This window comes from Triticum aestivum, chromosome 3D (assembly GCF_018294505.1).
Source record: "Triticum aestivum cultivar Chinese Spring chromosome 3D, IWGSC CS RefSeq v2.1, whole genome shotgun sequence".
Taxonomy (NCBI): Eukaryota; Viridiplantae; Streptophyta; class Magnoliopsida; order Poales; family Poaceae; genus Triticum; species Triticum aestivum.
The window spans coordinates 17,440,396-17,461,216 of record NC_057802.1 but is presented as its reverse complement, the minus strand read 5'-3'; the positions used below and the strand labels follow the sequence as shown (position 1 = coordinate 17,461,216).

The 20,821-nt window shown below is 41.2% G+C and overlaps 1 protein-coding gene across 1 annotated transcript; it reads left to right on the top strand.

Moving 5' to 3' along the window:
- Positions 1-16,171: 16,171 nt before the first annotated feature.
- On the top strand, positions 16,172-17,174 carry LOC123073830 (uncharacterized). The gene has a single exon (XM_044496853.1). The coding sequence runs from the start codon at positions 16,459-16,461 to the stop codon at positions 16,891-16,893; it is 435 nt and encodes a 144-aa protein (XP_044352788.1). The 5' UTR covers positions 16,172-16,458; the 3' UTR covers positions 16,894-17,174.
- The last annotated feature ends 3,647 nt before the right edge of the window (positions 17,175-20,821 follow it).

The window sequence follows — 20,821 nt, the reverse complement described above, 5'->3', positions numbered from 1 at the left end:
TCAATAAGAACAAGTTTGAGGAATTTGACCAGATGAGTCTTGAAGAATTTCACTAAGCGTTCTTTGTCTTAGGTTCCAGAGTTGTATAGATCGAAGATCCACACAATTGAGGAATCTTGAAGAAAAGTGATGCTTAGAGAAACGAATCAAGAGCAGATGACATGTGAGGTGTTTAGTGTGTGAGGATTTGAAGAAAAAAACACCTTTGAAGATTTTGTAGTAAACATTTGAATCAAAGTGGGCAGTAAAAGTAACTTTTAATTACCCTGAACGAAGAACACGACGAACTGGGATGTGGAGAAGTGAAGCTCGTCTGTGCAGATCTTCCACGCCCTAACTTGGCAGAGGAAGACGGCTACGGCGGCGGCTGAGTGAAGATTTCCGCGGCCGGCGTGAGTACGGCGGCGACGATGTCGAGGCAGTGAAGCTCTTCCTCACCGGCGACGATGATGTAGCGGCGGCGCTAGGGTTTGAGAAGCTCGAGCTTGGAGAGAGGTCGAGCGGAGTAAAAGAAGTGAGGAAGGGGAGATGGGGTATTTATAGCCACGGTGAAAAACGGTTCGCCCGAAGAAATTGGACGAACGTGCCCCTGACCCTTCTCATTCGCATGACATGTGTCACCCATGTACTGAGAAGTGGAGATCGTGTTAGATCATGGGTAAATAGATAAGTATATCGTGGGAAGCGGAACGGTTTGAGTGGCAAAGCCGAAAATTTGGATAAGATAAGTTAAAAGTTCCGTTCGCAAATTCTTCAGCTGACAAGGACACAGTGAAGATTTTGAACGAGTTTCAAATAGAACGCACATGAAGAATTTGTGAATAGATTGGGTTGAGTATAGCATAGAGGGGGAAGGGTCCGATCACATTCACTTAGCAGAAAAACCAACTTGAAGAATTATCCATAAGTGAATGCTGTAGAGGACATAAACTCATATATATATATATAGCCAATGAAGAAAAACGATGGAAACAGTGAAGATTTTGCAAAGTTGAAGAATATGAACAACTGAGGAATTTCAAAACTGAGGAAAACTCAAATTGAAGATTTTCAACTTTTGTGGTGGCGTGACCCACTGTATAAGAATGATGATTTCAGACACCGCGTACAATTGTCGTAGGGTTCTGAGAATCAAATTCTTCATTAATTTCTTCACACTTGGAGTGTTATTCTTCATTGATTGAAGAAAAACGTTTCTTCATGTGTTGCACATCTAAGTCATCAATTTTGCATAAGTGTTAGGATGAGTGTCCTTTTCAAAGAACATTCGAAGATTCTAAGATATTTAGCTCACACCGCAACTTGCTAAATCTCTTCTCATCCAAGGGCTTTGTGAAGATATCGGCTAGCTGTTCTTCAGTCTTCACATGCTCAATAGAAATGTCGCCCTTCAACACATGATCGCGATGAAAATGATGACGAATCTGAATGTGCTTTATCTTTGAGTGCTAAACTGGGTTGTGAGCAATCTTGATGGCACTCTCATTGTCACAGAAGAGAGGCACATTCTTCACGTTGACGCCGTAGTCCTTGAGAGTTTGCTTCATCCACAGCAATTGAGCACAGCAAGAACCAGCAGCAATGTACTCAGCTTCAGCAGTAGACAGTGATACGCAGTTCTGTTTCTTCGAGGACCAACAGACCAAAGATCGTCCGAGGAAATGACATGTACCAGATGTTGACTTGCGATCCACACGATCACCAGCATAGTCAGAGTCAGAATATCCAACGAGATCAAAAGCCGAGCCCTTGGGGTACCATAATCCTAGTGTTGGTGTGTGAGCTAGATATCGAAGAATATGCTTCACAGCCTTATGGTGTGATTCCTTCGGTGTAGCTTGAAATCGGGCACACATGCAAACACTAAGCATAATATCTGGCCTAGATGCACATAAGTACAATAAAGAACCAATCATGGAGCGGTATACCTTTTGATCGAAGTCAATACCATTTTCATCAGTGCACAGATGGCCATTTGTGGGCATAGGAATTTTGACGCCTTTGCAATCTTGCATGCCGAATTTCCTCAGTACATCCTTGAGGTATTTCTCCTGAGATATGAATATGCCATTGCGCTGTTGACGAATTTGAAGACCTAAGAAGAATTTCAACTCTCCCATCATAGACATTTGATATTCTTCACTCATCATATAGGCAAATTCATCACTATAACGTTGGTCAGTACAGCCAAAGATGATGTCATCAACATATATTTGGCATACAAACAATTCTTCATCATATGATTTAGTGAAAAGAGTAGGGTCGAGTGAACCGGGTTTGAAGCCTTTCTTCATGAGGAATTCCTTCAAAGTATCATACCACGCCCGAGGGGCCTGCTTGAGGCCATAGAGGGCCTTATTTAGTCTGAAGACTTTGTCAGGATGCTTAGGATCTTCAAAACCTGGGGGTGAGCAACGTATACTTCTTCCTCAAGCTTACCATTGGGGAATGCACTTTTCACATCCATTTGATATAAAGTGATATCATGATGGTTAGCATAAGCAAGTAATATGCGAATAGCTTCAAGTCTAGCAACAGGTGCAAAAGTTTCATCGAAATCAATTCCTTCAACCTGTGTGTAGCCTTGAGCTACTAGCCGTGCCTTATTCCTAACCACAAGGCCATTTTCATCTTGCTTGTTGCGGTAGATCCACTTTGTGCCAATGATATTGTGTTTGCGAGGATCTGGACGATTGACCAGTTCCCAAACGTTGTTGAGCTCGAACTGATGTAATTCTTCTTGCATGGCCTGAATCCACTCAGGCTCCAGAAATGCTTCATCTACCTTAGTGGGCTCTGAGATAGAGACAAAAGCATAGTGCCCACAAAATTTAGATAAATGTGAAGCTTTTGAGCGTGTGAGAGGACCTGGTGCTTCAATGTCATCGATGATCTTCTCAACTTGCACTTCTTTTGCAACGCGAGGATGAGTAGGTTGTCGTCGAGGAATTTGATCAGCATTTTCTTCAGCAATTTCTTCAGGTGCATTAGCTCGACGTTCTTCACGTTCTGGAATGAATTCTTCAGCAGATTCTTCGGTAGGAATGACATCCTCAGTAGCCTTGAACTTGATAGTTTCCTCAGGTGCTGGTTCATCTATCACAGAGGGTAGGTGCTCTCTTTGCGAGCCATTAGTTTCATCGAACCGCACATCTACAGTTTCAACAACCTTGTGAAAAACGGTGTTGAAGACTCTGTAGGTGTGCGAGTCCTTTCCGTAACCAAGCATAAAACCTTCATGTGCTTTCGGTGCAAATTTAGCATTGTGATGAGGATCTCTAATCCAACATTTAGCACCGAGGACTTTGAAATAACTCACATTGGGTTTCTTGTCAGTGAGGAGTTCATAGGCAGTCTTCTTGAAGAATTTGTGAAGATATACCCTGTTGATGATGTGGCACGCAGTATAAATTGCCTCAATCCAGAAGTGACGAGGCGTCTTGTACTCATCAAGCATAGCGCGAGCCATCTCAACAAGAGTTCTGTTCTTGCGCTCCACGACGCCATTTTGCTGAGGAGTGTAAGGAGCAGATAACTCATGAGTAATACCAAGTTCATCAAGATAGTCATCAAGACCAGTATTCTTGAACTCAGTTCCATTGTCACTTCTGATGTGCTTGATCTTCACACCAAAGTTGGTTGAAGCCCTCGAGGAAAATCGTTTGAAGACTTCCTGCACTTCATGTTTGTAAGTAACAATGTGTACCCATGTGTAACGAGAGTAATCATCAACAATAACAAGCCCATAGAGAGATGTGTCATTTGTGACAGCTGAGTAATGGTTAGGACCAAAGAGGTCCATGTGAAGCAATTCGAATGGTCGAGTAGTGGTCATGATAGTCTTTGCTGGATGCTTAGCCTTGGTCATCTTTCCAGCTTCACAAGCTCCACATAGGTGATCCTTGAGGAATTTGACATTCTCAATGCCAATGACATGCTTCTTCTTCGCAAGCGTGTGCAAATTCCTCATGCCTGCATGACCAAGTGGTCGATGCCATAGCCATCCTTCTGAAGCTTTTGCAAGTAGGCACACGGCTGGTTGCGGTCCTGTAGAGAAATCAACAATATACAAGTCTCCTCTCCTAAAGCCTTCGAAGACTTTGGAATTGTCAGCTTCCATAACCACAACACAACGATACTTGCCAAAGACAACTACCATATCAAGATCACAAAGCATTGAGACAGACATGAGGTTGTATCCTAAGGACTCGACAAGCATGACTTTGTCCATGTGTCGATCCTTTGTGATCGCAACCTTACCTAGACCCAATACCTGACTTTTGCCTTTGTCAGCGAAGATGATATGCTTCAGATGCGATGGTGATAAGGGAGCATCAATCAATAGATTCTTGTCACCAGTCATGTGATTTGTACATCCACTATCGAGGACCCACTCAGTGGCTTTGGGTTGATCATCCTGCAGATGAATTAGTGCAGCTTACGAACTTCATATACTTCATCAGTGAAGAATATGACATCAATTCATCAGATCAATTTCCTCAAGCAATAGAACAGATAAAGCAGTATGAGGACGTGAGAAATGAAAGTTCATTTCATCATGATTAGCCTGCGTCCTTTCAGGCATACTTCAGGTCTCCAGCAAATTCTTCAGACGTTCAAGTACGTCTGGAGACCTGACCCTGCAGAAGAGATTAGTTCTTTTTCCTCACCACCCACATCTGAAGGGGTGGCAAAGAGTTCATCACTCTGCGAGCTCCATAAGAGAAAGGTGGCATAGAAGCCAATCCATTTCGTTTCACATAAGAGGAGTTAGAGTAAGCATATGAATAAGCAGAGAAATTCTTCGAGGACTTATGAACATAATGATTAGAAGAATAATGCTCGTATTCATAGCCCTTGGCTCTTCCCTGCGAAACAGAGTTGTTAGCACGATGATGTTCATATGAGGACTTTGATCCTCTTAAGGAATTTGATCCATGTGAGGAATGTGGTCCGTATGAGGACTTGGATCCATATGAAGAATTTGGTCCATATGAAGAATTTGATCTGGGGTTCCTATTCCTCACAGGTGGTGTCATGAGGACATTCACCTGAAGACTTTCAAGGCATCTTTTGGGAACCCAGATTTTCTTCATAGGAGAACCGTTCCTGCAGTTAGTGCCAACATATCTAGCAAATACTTCACCATTCTGATTTTTGAACAGTTTATAGTTGGAGTCAAATGACTCATCAGAAGAATGAGAAAATTCACATGTAACGCCAGATAAATTAGATGGATCAACTGGAGGTCCCTTTGCAGCAACCCATGAGGTTTTGGGGTACTGCTCAGGCTTCCAATATGTACCATCAGCATTGAGTTTCCTCTCAAAGGCAATACCCTCTTTCCTAGGGTTCCTATTGAGGATCTGCTTTTTAAGCACATCACAAAGAGTCTGATGCCCTTTGAGGCTTTTGTACATGCCTGTCATGTACAATTCCTTCAGCCCTGTATCGTCAGTGATACTAGCAATGTCCTCAGATGAGGAATTAGTGATAGCAGAGACAGTTGAAGAATTTGTAGCATTAGGAGCATTTGAACATTCAGGTGAAGAATTAGCAGATTCACGTTCAATGCATTTCAAACATGGAGGAACAAATTCTTCCTGAGCAGCGCTGATTTGTTGAGCAAGTAATGAATCGCGCTCCTTCTGAAGATCTTCATAACTCACTTTTAGCTTCTCTAGATCTTGCTTTCTTTGAAGAGATTCATAAGAAAGCTTCTCATGATCAGACAAAAGAGTGTTATGATGACCTTGAAGGTTGTCATACCTAGTCTGAAGTCTCTGAAGATTTTCAGTCAAGGTTTTAGTGCGATCCATTTCTTCACCCAACATATCATCACTCTTGTCTAGCATGTTTTGAACCTTTTCAAGGGCCCTTTGTTGTGTCACAGCAATCTTAGCAAGTTTAGAATAGCTAGGCTTAAGGTTTTCATCAGATTCATTTTCACTTGATTCAGATGAGGCATATTTGAGTACCTTGGCACCCTTTGCCATGAAGCAATAGGTGGGAGCGTAGTCATCATTGCCTTCATCGGCCTTGTTGGTGAGGTCATTTTCTTCAGAGTTGAAGATAGACTTGCTGACGAATGCAGTAGCGAGGGCTAGGCTCGACACACCGGATTCGGAATCCTCAGATGCCTCCTCTTCCTCATTTTCTTCAGATTCAGCCTCAGAGTCCATTTCCTTGCCAATGAATGCCCGAGCCTTCTTGGAGCTACTCTTCTTGTGAGACGAAGAGTTTGAGGATTTTGATGATGAAGATTTTGAGAATTTCTTCTTTTTCTTCGTATCATCAGAACTGTAATCCTTGTATTTCTTCTTCTTTGATTCCTTTTCCCACTGAGGACAATCTTGAATGTAGTGTCCTGGTTTCTTGCATTTGTGACAAAGCCTCTTCTTGTAGTCACTGGATGAGGAATCATTGCTCCTTGAGGGTCTTCCAAAGCGACCACGTCTTGAGAGCTTCTGGAATTTCTTCACAAGCAGTGCTAGATCATGGCTCAGTTCTTCAGGATCACCAAGACTGCTTTTAGAGTCTTCATCTTCAGACTCAGAAACTGCCTTGGCCTTCAGTGCACGTGATCTGCCATAGCTCGAACCATAGAGATCTCTCTTTTCAGCAAGCTGGAACTCATGAGTGTTTAGCCTTTCGAGGATATCAGCGGGATCAAGTGACTTGTAATCAACATGCTCTTGTATTATCAAGGCCAGAGTATCAAATGAGGAATCAAGCGATCTCAGCAGTTTCTTCACCACCTCATGGTCGGTGATGTCAGTGGCACCAAGTTCTTGAAGCTCATTTGAGATGTTAGTGAGGCGATCGAAGGTTTGTTGAACATTCTCATTGTCGAGTCTTTTGAAGCGGTTGAAGAGATTGCGAAAAACATCAACTCGAGAGTCACGCTGTGTTGAGACTCCTTCATTTACTTTGGATAGCCTATCCCAGATAAGCTTAGCAGTTTCCAAAGCACTCACTCTTCCATACTGTCCTTTGCTCAGATGGCCACATATGATATTCTTCGCTTGAGAATCGAGTTGCTTGAATCTCTTCACATCGGCAGCGTTCAGTGAGGGTGAGACAGAGGGAACACCCTGTTCCACAACATACCAGAGATCGTTATCAATTGCCTCAAGATGCATTCGCATCTTATTCTTCCAGTAGGGGTAGTCCGTCCCATCGAAGGTAGGACACCCAGCAGAGACCTTGATCATACCTGCGGTCGACATAACTAAAACTCCAGGCGGTTAAACCAAAATCACACAGAACAAGGGAGTACCTTGCTCTGATACCAATTGAAAGTGTGTTATATCGACTAGAGGGGGTGAATAGGCGATTTTTATAAATTCTTCACTGAGGAATTTGTGGGTGAGGAAATTCCTTAGCGAAGAACTACTTGCAGCGGAATAAGTACTCAAAAGTATGAATAGCAGAACACAAGCATAGTCATCATGATGAAATGAAAACAAGCACAGAGTACAGAAAGCGTGAACACAGGATGAAGACAAAGTGACTGAGGAAATTGAACTGAGGAAATTGAGAAAGTCTCCAGTCAAATTTTTCAAACACAGATATGAATAATTGCACAACACAGGAATGAGGAAATGAAAGAGTTGAGGAAATAGAACCAGTTGGCTTGGTGAAGACAATGATTTGGTAGACCAGTTCCAACTGTTGTCTCAGTTGTACGTCTGGTTGGAGCGGCTAGGTATTTAAACCTGAGGACACCCAGTCCCGGACACACAGTCCTCACCGTATTCTCCTTGAACTAAGGTCACACAGACCTCATCCAATCACTCGTGGTAAGTCTTCAGGTGACTTCCGAACCTTCACAAACTCGGTCACTCGGCGATCCACAATTTCCTCTTGGATGCTCTAGACCATGACGCCTAACCATCTGGAAGAAGCACAGTCTTCAAAGGTAACAAGCGTCGGATCCACGCAGGATCAATCTCTTCAGTGATGCTCAATCACTTTGGGTGTGTAGGTGTTTGGGTTTGGGGTTTTTCCTCACTTGATGATTTTCGCTCAAAGTCCTCGGAGGATGGGATGCTCTCAAATGACAAGTGTCAGTTTCTCTCGGAGCAGCCTACCAGCTAGTGGTTGTAGGGGGCGGCTATTTATAGCCTAGGGAGCAGCCCGCATGATAAGACATAAATGCCCTTCAATGATATGACCGTTAGGTGGGTAGATATTTTGGGATAGCTGGCGCATAGCACAGCAACGGTCAGAAATTTGAGGTTCAAATTCCTCAGGGCTATCATGTTCCTCACTGTGTAGGCAATCCGCACTGGCGAATTCCTAACTCCTCAGTCAGAACAAATTCCTCAGAGACCAGAAGAACTTCGTCTCTGTCACTGAAGAATATGACTGAACTGTATGAGATTTCCAATGGCTTCACTCGAAGGGATTGGTAGGTGTAGGATTTTGAGTTGAGCATCACATGGAAAATTTTCCTTAGTATTTCCTCGACCCCTTTTAACAGTACGGTGTTTCCTATGACTCAAGAAGGAGAAAATGAAACTACGAAAACAAAAGTCTTCACACTTCATATTCCTCAAATGAGTACCAAGTCTTCAAGGTCACACCAATTTCTTCACTTTCAAAGTCTTCAGAAAGTCTTCAGAAATCCAAAGTCTTCAGTCGAAGAACTTCATTTTTAGGGGTCGACTTTCACTGTAATTATCAAACTCCTCATAGACTTATAGATATCTGTACACTCACAAACGCATTAGTCCCTTAACCTATAAGTCTTCAATACACCAAAATCACTAAGGGGCACTAGATGCACTTACAAGAATAATTTGAGGTGTCTTTTCCCCGCAGCAACGGGCGCACCGTCCTTATCGTTCTTTACCCGCGAGTCTCCCACGCCGTGTATTTCGACCCTTCCAGAGACTACGAGAAAAAGGACTACACCCACATAATGAATATTCTAGATGATGCTCTCCAAGGCTTCAGCATTAGAGGTGGCCACATGCAGATCAAGAAACAAAGGAACAAGAAGATGGGTTTCGCACATAAAACTAACTTCTCCTGCATCCATGTCCCAAAACCAACCAAGAAGGATGGATTCTACATCATCCATCTCATGATTGAGTTCAGCACGAATCACCAAAAGCTTCGCGTGACAAGCAGAAATGATGATCATATCCACAAGTGGCTAGAATCTCATGGAGAAGCGGATTATAAACTTAGTTCTTTCACATCCAAAGGGACATTGCGACGATCATCATGAAAGAAGTCGTCGATGAGAAGGGGATCTTCCACAACGGCCCTATATCGCGAGCTGATGTCCGAACTCGCATAGGCATGCAACGTCTAGACCTCACGCCGTTCAAGAAGCTAGGGTCCATCCTCGATGATACGGAAGGATGGAACTTCTAGTGATTTACGATGCCGATGATGATGATATGTGTCGGTTGAACTTGTATACTTTTTGTAGCGATGAAACTTTGTGATGTCCACGGTCCCTGGCGAACTTGCGTAACGCTACTTTGTTAGTTTGCCTACGATGACCTGCGTACCTCTACTTAATTAGTTTGCGTACTGTATGTTGCATCTAGTTGCTAACCCTTTCTTTTTCGTGTTGCTCTAGTATATTTTGTTGCATATGATTGTACATCCTCTTGATGAAGATGCATCTCTAACAGGTACCTAGTTTCTTGATGGCGAAGTGCTATGTCGTGTACGAAGGGAAGGTTCCGGGAGTGTATGACGAGTGGCATGAGTGTCAGGCGCAAGTGCAGGGGGTCTCAGGTGCCAGCCATAAAGGCTTCAAAAGCAGACAAGAAGCACAAGCTAGTTACTTAAGGTTCAGGCGAGCGCGAGAGAGGACTCATGACCGCCGCCTCATGTACTGCATAGTTCCACTATCACTCATAGTGATAGCACTTCTCGCGTATATCATTGTTTAGATGGATGACGTTGTAGTTGCAAGTATTCGAGACTTGCATGTATCGCTATTTTTGAGATGATGAGACTATTTGTATGTATATTCTATGATTACATTTGTGGTCTCGCAGCGATTTGTATGTGCATGATGATGACATTTGTATGTGCTAAAGATTCGTGTATAAAGCCTGTTCAAATACAAAACAAATATGCAGAAAAAAAAACAAAAGCTACTAAAATTAGCAGTAGCGAGTGGAGGAAAGTTAGCAGCAGCGTGACAATAGCAGTAGCGCGTTCGGCCAAAGAGCGCTAGAGCTATTAGCAGTAGCGAGCTTCCACGCAGCACGCTGCTGCTACACTTGTATAGCAGTAGCGCGGCGCGCACGCGCTGCTGCTATGGGTTAGCTGTAGCGCCCTATTAGTAGCGCCGGCGCCCGCGCTACTGGTAGGCTAAAAACCCGCGCTGCTGCTAGGCTTTTCCCTAGTAGTGTCCCCATATGGAAGTATCTAGCAAGTGCCCTCAATGAGAAAGCAAGATATCAATACATGGAGATACAAGTGTTTCAATAGTTGGATGCCCTTTAACACAAATAAAATTCTCTTGTGTTGCCAACAATCCTAACAAGGGTGTGAATCCTTGCTAGTCTTGCTAGTTGAAGAAGCCTATCAAAAGACAATGTGTGTTAAATATTTTTTCGTATTTTCGGAATAAAATAAAAATGAAAATAAAATAGTGTGGAAATGTCGTGGGAAGGTGATTCCTATGGTGGAAATTAGACCGGAGTTCATAGGTTCACCAAGTGTAACTCTCGCATGCATATAAATGTGAATGGTCACTTTCTCATGTGTAAAACTGCAATATGAAACACTCATGTTCATGCCAGACAAGTGCAAGTTGTGAGAATTTATATAGGCAGCACGTCCATAATACTAAAGATCGAGACATTCTCATGCATCTTTATCAAAATAACCCGTCCATAGACCGAGATAATCTGCATCATTTGGGCATATAAACATGGGTGAAAGGACGTGGATGTCTCCTAGAGAAGGGGGGTTGAATAGACTGTTTAAAAATAATTATGGTTTAGGCTTGAACAAATGCGGAATAAAACTAACGTTTAATTTGTCAAGCACAAAATCTAAATATACTTGGCTCAACTATGTGCACCAACAACTTATTCTAAGTAAGATAAACAATTATGTGATAGCAAGATATATAACATGAAGCACTATGACTATCACAAAGTAAGTGCATACACTACAAAAAAACACTTCTGTGATGATAGGCGTTTGTCACAGTAGGTCACATTTTCTGTCATGCATGTACATCCATGACAATTTTATGACAGAATCAAGATAATTATACATGTGCTGTCCTGGAAGTGTTTCATGACAATACTCCATTTATTGTCACGGAAGTGTTCACTTTAATGATGATAGATGGCGCGTCATGAAAGTGTTTTCGTCAAGAGTAACTGACACGTGGCATCCACCGTAAAGGGCCGTCATTAAGCTATCGGGTGATGGTTTTTGATCTGATACCCGTTAATAGCCACGATCAATGACGATTTTCCACTTGTCAAATTCTCATTCGCCAAACGGAACCACGTGCCAGCTCTGCGTTGCGACAGATGTCATCCATCCAATGGACAAGGTGCACCTATGAAACACCGACACGTGGCATGGCCCAATAGTGGCCCATTTAAGTTAAACAGGCCGGCCCACTTGACTTGGTCAAAAGTTAGTGGGACGACCCATTGAAAGCATGTTAACGACATGTTTCCATATGGCCCTTTTACAACCTGGGTACACACGACCCGTTGTGGCCTGTCTGAATTCAACCCATTAGGGTCATGTGAGTCGTTCAATATGATTCCAGCCCGTTGACACTTTTGGCCCGTCTGTGGCCCGTAACATCTTTCGGCGCATATTAGGTCTTTTGTATCTCTTGACTCATTAATGGCCCGTGGTGATTCTGACCCATAAATATGACTAAATCAGTAAATGGCTATGGACCCATTAACGACCCATGATCCAGTTGGTCCGTTCCCAGCCCATGCGATCTTTCGGCCTGTTAAGGGCCCATAATTCCTTGGGCTCATTTTCGGCCCTCGGTTACTTTTGGTACGTTGCCGACCAGTTTTGCTACCGGGCCAAATCCGGCTTGTGGTTACATTCGGCCCATTTGTGGCACATCAATCCATTGGACTATTTCTCCCTCGTAGTGTATTTTGGTCCATTAACGGCTTGTTCTGCCTGTTGATAGTATTAAGCATGTGATGTCTTCCGGCCTGTTAACGATCTGTTTTGTTCTGGGCCCATAAACGGATTGTTCCGCTTTTAGCCTGTTTATGGCTCATATTGAGGTCCGGGTGTGGCCCATGTATAAGACGACCCATGTGTGGCCCATGGATCCTACGTCCCGTAGCAGGACCATGGTTGCAACGGTCTGTATGTGGGCCATGGTTATTGCAGCCACTAGCAAACCGAGAAAAAGAACACTAGTGGCTATAAGCAAATAAATAGACAAGACTATAAGGAAATAAATAAGCACGCAACTAATGCTAGGCTATTACGGCTATTGCAGATATTACAGGCATCAAAGTTCTCCACCAGTGTAAATATAGGCAACAACAAAGGAGCATATTACATACGTGGGTGTCATGGCCACCAGTGCAAATAAACGCAGCAATAAAACAAGTGAATTGAAAGCACTTTAGAAGAGCTCAAGAAACATTATCATGGGTACCCATCCGCTGGCAATAAGTTTAGCATAGTAACAACATGAAATGAACATATATCAATATACTAATGGTCACTGTATTGTCTATATCATCCTCTTATATTTTATCAAATCAAGATAGAGACACAGTTTAAATTATATTTGTCTAAGACAAAGCAGTATAGATAAAATATAAGTGTGGAAAACTACACAACACAAGCAACACTTCTAATGTGCATGATATGAGAAGATAACTGTTTATACAATTGAAACTGAAATCAACATCGACCAAGAAATTACAACAGGAGAGAAATACTCCCTCCATCCTATAATATAAGACATTTTTGCAGTACAATTTGATCTGAAAAAGGTTTTATATTATGGAACAGATGTAGTAGAAATTTTGCTTGGTCATGATCATCCTCGATGAAAAATTCCCAAAACTAAAGCCCTAGTCATATCAATCCCCAGCCCAGATAGGTTATTTAGAAAGCAATCTTATCGGGACATGGAGTACGTGCTCCCGAGCTCAAAATGCACCCTGATGAACTATAAAGTCAAAAAAAAAGAATTCAAAAAATTCTAAACTTTTTGTGGTAAATTTTGCAAATATTTTGTATTGTTGCAAAATTTCAGCATTTGATGACATTCGTGGAAATCGTGTCAAAAAAATCACGACTTCCATGGATGTCACCTCGTGCTGACATTTTGCAAGCATACAAAAGATTTGTTAAAGTTTACCAAAAAAATTCAAAATTTTTACTATTTTTTTATTTTACTGTTTATCAGGGTGCATTTGGGCTCACGATTAGAATAGAACTTTCGATCTTTCCAAAGGAATTGTCGAAGGAGAGGAAGGGGCCAAGCCTGCCCCTCGCTCGTCGTCCAGCCATGAGCCTTCGCTCGCCGCCACACCTATATGGCTGCAACTCCCTGCGCCGCGCACTTGCGAGAAACGAAGAGAGTTCGATCTTATTTTCTCGGGAGCGACGAACTGGAGGGTACCCCTTTGCTGGGCCCTCCAACTGTCACTCGGGAGCTCCTCCTGCGCTGACATGTGGTTCGCCCGGCCGCCGCTATGTGTAACGCGCAGGTGCATGCACCCATGGAATCTCATTTTTTTTAATGTATGCACGTGTTTTGGGGGTTTTCGCTTTTGGGGGGTTTTCTGGGATTTAAAATTTTGCTTAGTTTTTCCTAAGTTGTTGTGATTTTTTTTATTTTTTTACCATAAAGCACATATGTGCTTTATCCTGAGGCATATCTATGCTTTTTCGTGAAGCACGCGTGTGCTTCTCAAAAGTAAAAAAAGCATAGTTGTGCTTCATGGAAAAGCACAACTATGCGAAGCACAACTATGCTTTGGCCTTTCCATGACTGTGCTTTTTAAAAAGTGAAAAGAATGGGTGTGTTTTCACGAGAAGTGCTTCTCGAAAGTGAAAAGTACAGTTGTGCTTCTGGTAAAATCACAGTTGTGCTTTTCAGGTGGCACAACTATGCTTGCCGGTAAGTGAAAAACACAACCGTACTTAAGGTGAAGCACAACTGTGCTTCTCAAAAAATGAAAAGCATAGTTGTGCTTTAAAAAGAAAGGTGAAAAACACAATTTTGCTTCCGTTGTTTGGTTTTCCTGTTTTTCCTGATTATATTTTTGTTTTTTTGTTCTTAGTTTTATTGATTACCTTTTTTGGAAAGAAAAAGTTTGTCAAAACTTATCAACATATTGTCTAGTTTTGAATCTCGACACAGGAAACCGAACAGTGGAAATGGTTCATGATTTGGACATAAGTTCAAGAGGTAAAACATTTCGAATAAAATGAATCTAACAAAAAATCCCAAAACTCTTAGTTGTGACAAGTGTCACCCATGCTGCACGCCAATTGTCACCGCGAGAGAAGGTGTGAGTGACCTTTGCACTCTAATTAGTGATCTCAAATTTTCTCTTGTGTACAACTTTTTTAGGCTAAATTCAGTCCACTTTATTCATTTAGAGAAATGTGGCCACTTTAGGCTAAATACAATCTTGACCGGGTAATCAACGTGAATGCTATATCTCGCTTATAGCGAGAATAGCATCCATCTGCCCCAAAGGCGCGTGAATATAGGGCCGGCCCATTAGCTTAGGTCGTCCACTCGCGCTCAGGTCGCTCCCTCACTCAGTTCCACAGACTAGCATTTTTCTGTTTTTTTAATTTTTTTATTGGGGTTTCTTTTGTTTCTTCACCTTTTTTCTTTGATTTTCTGTTCTTATTGTTTTTGATTGGGTTTCTTTGTTTCTGTCATGACTTTCATTGGGTTTTTTCTGCTTTCTTTGTTTCTTTCATGGCTTTCACTTTTCAATGATGTTTTACTTTTATTTTTTAATGCCACTTTTTTCATACACATTCAATGTTTTTCGTATACATCAGGAACATTTTTTGTATACATGTTTGCATTTTTCAAATACGTGATTAATATTTTTTATAACTACTTTTTTCTATACATAGTGAATATTTTTTGTACAGATCAGGAACTTTTTTATATAGATGGAAACATTTTTCGAATACATGATTAATATTTTTTTATGTCTACTTGTTCCATAAACGTACCTCCGACCCATTTTAGTTCTCCCTGAAATGGATGTATCTAGACGTATTTCAGTGCTAGATACATCCGTTTGAGTGACAACTAATTTGGATCGGAGGGCGTATATTTTTTGTATACACCAGGAACATTTTAGATATACATGTTAATTTGTTTTCATATAAATAACTAACATTTTTTAAACCTATATTTTTATGTCTACCTTTTCCATACATATTCTGCATTTTTCGTACATATACCATGAATATTTTTATATAGATGTTTCACATTTTTACAGTATAACATTTTAAAAACTTATATTTTTTATGTCTACTTTTTTCATACAAATCATACATTTTTTATATAGATTAGGCACATTTTATATATACTCCCTCCGTACCAAAATATAAGACGTTTGTGCAGTTTGATTTGTACTGCAAATACGTCGTATATTTTGGTACAGAGAGGTAGTACATGTTTAATTCTTTTTCAAATATATGATTATTATGATTCATTTGTGTATACACGTTTAACATTTTTCTAATGCGCGATTGCTTTTTCAGGTTTTGTATATAAAGTGATGATAGATATATTCAACCGAAACACAAGCAAAGCTAAAATGATAAAAACAAACGCCGAATGCAAAAATGTGAACAAAAAAAAACATTGAAGGCTTGTCCATCGATCAAATCCCCTCCTCGCCAGGATAATCTATCTACACACATGGAAGCTAGTGTTGTCCTATTCTAACTGGGATCCGAAGGCGACGCACACAATACTCATACAATACACCCGGTCCATACATCACACCTGGTCTTTGGTCTCTTGTGTCGCCGAAATTCTCGCGTCTTTTAGCGCCGCGTTAGGTGGTGGCGCCCGACGGCGACAGTCGGGGCTCCTTTTTCTTTTTGTCCGTTGGGCAGACCACCTCCCGCGCCCCGCTCTCGGGGCCTCCAAATGGCGACCCGCCCTGCATTGCGGCCTGAGCACGTAAGCAAAACAACTCCAAGAATGTGCCGCGCCATAGACAATTCCCCTGCCCCGAATGTTTTATAGGCGCCCTAGAGAGCGAGTCCAGTCCAAGGCCGCCATTGTTTCTGGATCCTCCCCTGAATCCCAGGTCCCAGGTCGGTCGTCTCTCCCTCCAAAGCGACGAGCTAGCTGCGGCGCCGACTGGACAAGAATACTATGAGAGACTGAGAGGTATATAGTCCGACGGCCATATCCCGGTGAGGCAGAGACGTAGAGAGAGGGAGCGGTGGTAGGAGATAGTCGGAGGGATGGCTGCGGGGACGCTGCAGATCAGGCCGAAGGCGAAGAGCCTGTGGCTGCTGGTGCGCCGGCTGCTCTGCCGCGGCAACAAGCTGCACAGACCGCCCGCGGGCGCCGGGGACCAGCAGGGAGACGGCTGCGGGGAGAAGAGGAGCCTCCTCGGCCGGAGCGGCTCGCTGGAGGAGCTCCTGGGGCCAGACGTCGCCGGCGCCGTCCGCCGCAGCGCCAGGAAGGACGTCCAGGTCGTCCAGCACGCGCTGCTGCCGCCTGAGCGGCAACGGCAGGATCATGCGGACGCGGCGGAGGCTCGCCCGGCGGACGAGCCGCTGGCCGCCAGCGCCGCGGCCGTGCAGCAGTACCGGAGGTTCATGTTCGGCGGGTTCCGGCGGCGGCTGATGATGCGGAGACAGTGGCGGCCCATGCTCGTCGCCATCCCGGAGTGACCCGCCGTACGTCCATCGTTCGTATCGACGTCGCGTCCCGTCCGGTGGTGGAATCCGGCTGCCATGTTCGTGCGGATATGTGGGTGTAGCTTTTCGTGCTGTCGAGTTGTTCCGGCCCTGCCTTTGTTCGTTTCTTGCTGCGATCGCGTAGAGGTTGATGCTACTGCTGTGGTGGTCCATGTGTTAGCGATGTTGGCACATAACTTTCGACATTGTTATTCTTGGAAGCATCTTGAACAAATCTCTGCTCAGCAGCCATGGAATAAGTTTGAGAGCGACTACACGACGACATGGATTGGTCTTTTTTTCTTTGAGCTCGGTCGCTTTGCTGTCCGCCTACCGATCTTGATCCTAGGGCTCCGCAGCCTTCTCCCTCCTCTTCCATACCTTGCTTCTCCTCCGCATGCGCCGGCGATGGCTCGTCGGTCCCCATGCCGCGGGCTCGCCGGGGACGGCGCCACGGCCGGCCGCGTTTGTATGTGCCTCATCTGTACAAGTTTTGCAGGTTTGTATGTGAGCAAATCACAAGTAGTGCATCAGCTAGCGGTGAGAGCAGGCCAACGGTAATGTGATGTGCAGCTCGCTCGGCCTTTGATAAAGGAGAAAAGAAATCCGGTGATTCGCCTTGGCTTTCAATGGGCTCGAGGGATTTCAAACCGCGGATTTGAAAAACGATGTGACTTGCTTGGCTCCTTGTTGGCAACCTCTGCCTATAGTCCTCGTGCTTTAAAGCTACCACACCAAAAGTTTGCCATCGGCTATGCTTTTTAGCACGGGAACGGACGAACAAGCTAGAAGTATGGGTAGCGTCTGTTTGGATTTGGTTCCGAATTGGTAGAGCTTCGACTGCCCTTCTCCCTGAACGAGACAATTACGATTTCGGACAATTACGTCTGTCTGGATCTCATTTTTGTTTCTCAAAAACAAAAAGACATGGACTTCTCTTTTTTTTTTAGGGCTAGACATGGACTTCTCTTGCTCGCTTGTTTTAGAGCCAGGAGCGGGAATATTCCTCATCAAAGCCCAAAAGTAAAAAATATAATCTTGAATTACAGAAAGAAACACGACAAATAAAACAACAAAAAATATAAAATATTCTTGAATTACAGAAAGAAAAACGAAAAATAAAACAACAACAAAATTCTGAAACCCAAAAGTAAAAAAAATGAGGAATGAAAATAAAAAATACCGCATGCAGAACCTTCTAGAAGGTCCCAAAAGCGGAATACTCACCTACAGTGCAGTCTCAAATTGGATATACGGGCGCTGATGGCATTTCCTATTCGGTGCTTAAGGCGAGGATCGCCTCAAGAGCTGGTACCAACTGGCCAACCTTTAAGCTGTACTTAGTAGCATTCTTTCTTCTTCAAATACAATACTAATCAGCGTGAACCTGTTTTTGTTCTTTTTGGCCTGTTTTCTTCTTTTGTTTCTTCTTCATTTCAAAAACTCGTTAACATTTTATTAAATTCGATATTTTTAAAATATATAGATATATATATATATATATATATATATATATATATATATATGAACTATTTTTAAATTCGGTGAACTTGCCTTTGAAAACCAATGCATTGTTCAGTTTTTGAACTTTTTTATCTAAAATCGATGATATCTTTTCAAAACAATTTTTTTTCAGAATCGATGAACTTTTTTACAAAATTTGATGTATTTTTGTTCAAAGTCGGTAAAATTTTATTCCAAAATCAATGAACTTTTTTTTTTCCTAAATCGATAATTTTTTTCACAATTTGATGAACTTTTTATCCAAATCAATGAAATTTTTCCAAATCTGTGAAGTTTTTTTCAGTTTCCTGAAATTCATGAACTTTTTCAAATCCATATACGTTTTTAAAATCATGGGATTTTTTAGATTTGCCGAACCTTTTTTAAACTCATGGGCTTCAAATCACTAGCTCACCTAGCACGGATCGCTAGCTTCACTGTCTACTACAATTTCTGTTTTTTTTTTTTGCTCTTTTTAGGGCCTCTTTTGCCTTTTATGACTACACACAGAATGTTTGTAAAGTACAAAAATTGTTAGCAGGCACATAAAATGTGTTCACTGGAAAAATGGCCACAAAACGAAACAACTGCCATTTTTTTAAAAGTCACGGTACTCAACATTTCTTTACGGATTCTAAAAATGCTTGTAGGTTTGAATAAATGTTCATGAATTTTTGAAATCTCTACATTCAAAAATTGTTTGTGGATTCAAAACATGTTATTGAACCCTACAAAATGATGTTATCTGATTCAAATTATGTTCACGAATTGAAAAAAATGTACGCAGATTCAAAACATGTTCAAATATTTAAAAATGTTCATGAATTCAACAAATATTCCTGGAATCAAAAAACGTTTAAGGTTGCAAAAATTGCTTGTGACTGCAAAAACTTTCATGAACTGAGATTCTTCTCATTTATTTAAAAACTGTTTACTGTTTAAAAAAGTTTATAAATCCAAATAAATGTTTGAAGTTTAAAAAAACCACGAGTGAAAACACTTTCATTTTCTTAATTTTTTCATGGATTTATCAAATCATTAACTGATTCAATGTTCATTAATTCAAAAAAATGTTCTTGAATTTATAAAATTTCTGCTTCAAAAAATCATTATTTTTTATAAAAGGTTCACAAATTCAGAAAACTATTCGGGAACTAGAAATTATTCATGAATTTTAAAAATGTTCACAAAATTAAATCAAATTCACCAATTCAAAAATTGTTAATGGATTGAAACATTGTTCAAGAATACCAAAAATGTGCTAAAAATATTAGCATATTCAAAAAGTGTTCAAGAATTAAAAAAATCACAAATTCATAGTTTACTGGAAAACAATCTTTGAATTAATAATTGTTAAGTATTTAAAAAAAGGTCGTGTAAATCCAGAAAATAGAAGAAAGAAATAAAACTAAAAACCAATGAAAATGTCAACAAAAGTATAAATAAAACGAAAAATAAGCGGAAAACACAAAAAAAATGGAAATCACAAAGAAACAAAAAAACAAAAGATAAAAACTAGTGGAAAACACAAGGAAAAGGAAAAAACAGTAGAAAAAACATATCGAAGCTTTCGAAAACCAATGTGGAAAGTTTCCGAAATCATTGTAAATCCAGAAAAAACAAAAAACCAATGAAAATGTGAACAAAAGGATAAAGAAAAACAAAGAATTAGTGAAAAAGACAAAGAAGAAACTGAAGAAAACAGAAAAACAAATGGAAATCACAAAGAAACAAAAAAAACAGAAAAAGAAACTAGTGGAAAACACACAAAAAAAGTAAAAATGAAATAGTAGAAAAAACATATGGAAGCTTTCCAAAACAGATGTGGAAAGTTTCCAAAATCGTTCCCACCTAGAATGAACGATTTGTCGTCTCAAACAATGGATTCGCGGTTTCAAGATGGACTTCTCATTTCTCTTGCCTAGCAAGTGAGAGCAATGATACGTACCCCTAAAAGCGATACATATCATACGCAGGACGCCATTAGAGGGTATATGCATGCATGCGCCGGAACTTTTGGAACCATTCTGTGGATCCACATAATGACCTCAAATTCAAAGCTAAAAAGAGGACTCTGGTTTTTTTTTTGGTTTTGTTCAGCTGGTTTTTACTAGGTTTAATATTTTCTGTTTTCTTTTTCTTCCACTTCCTCTTTTTCCTTTTTCCTGTTTTTCCTATTAAAATGCGTGATTTTTTTAAAAAATCACAATTTTTTCAAATCTGCATTTTTTTCTAACTTTCTAGTGAACTTTTTTTCTAACCCACGAACAAATTTCAATATTTTGCCACTTTTTTCTGAAATCCATCATTTTTCAAAATCGATGAACTTTGTTAAATCAGTGAACTTTTTATACAATCAATGAACTCTTTTTAAACCCGAGTTTTATTTTAAAAATTGATGAACTTTTGAAAAATCTTT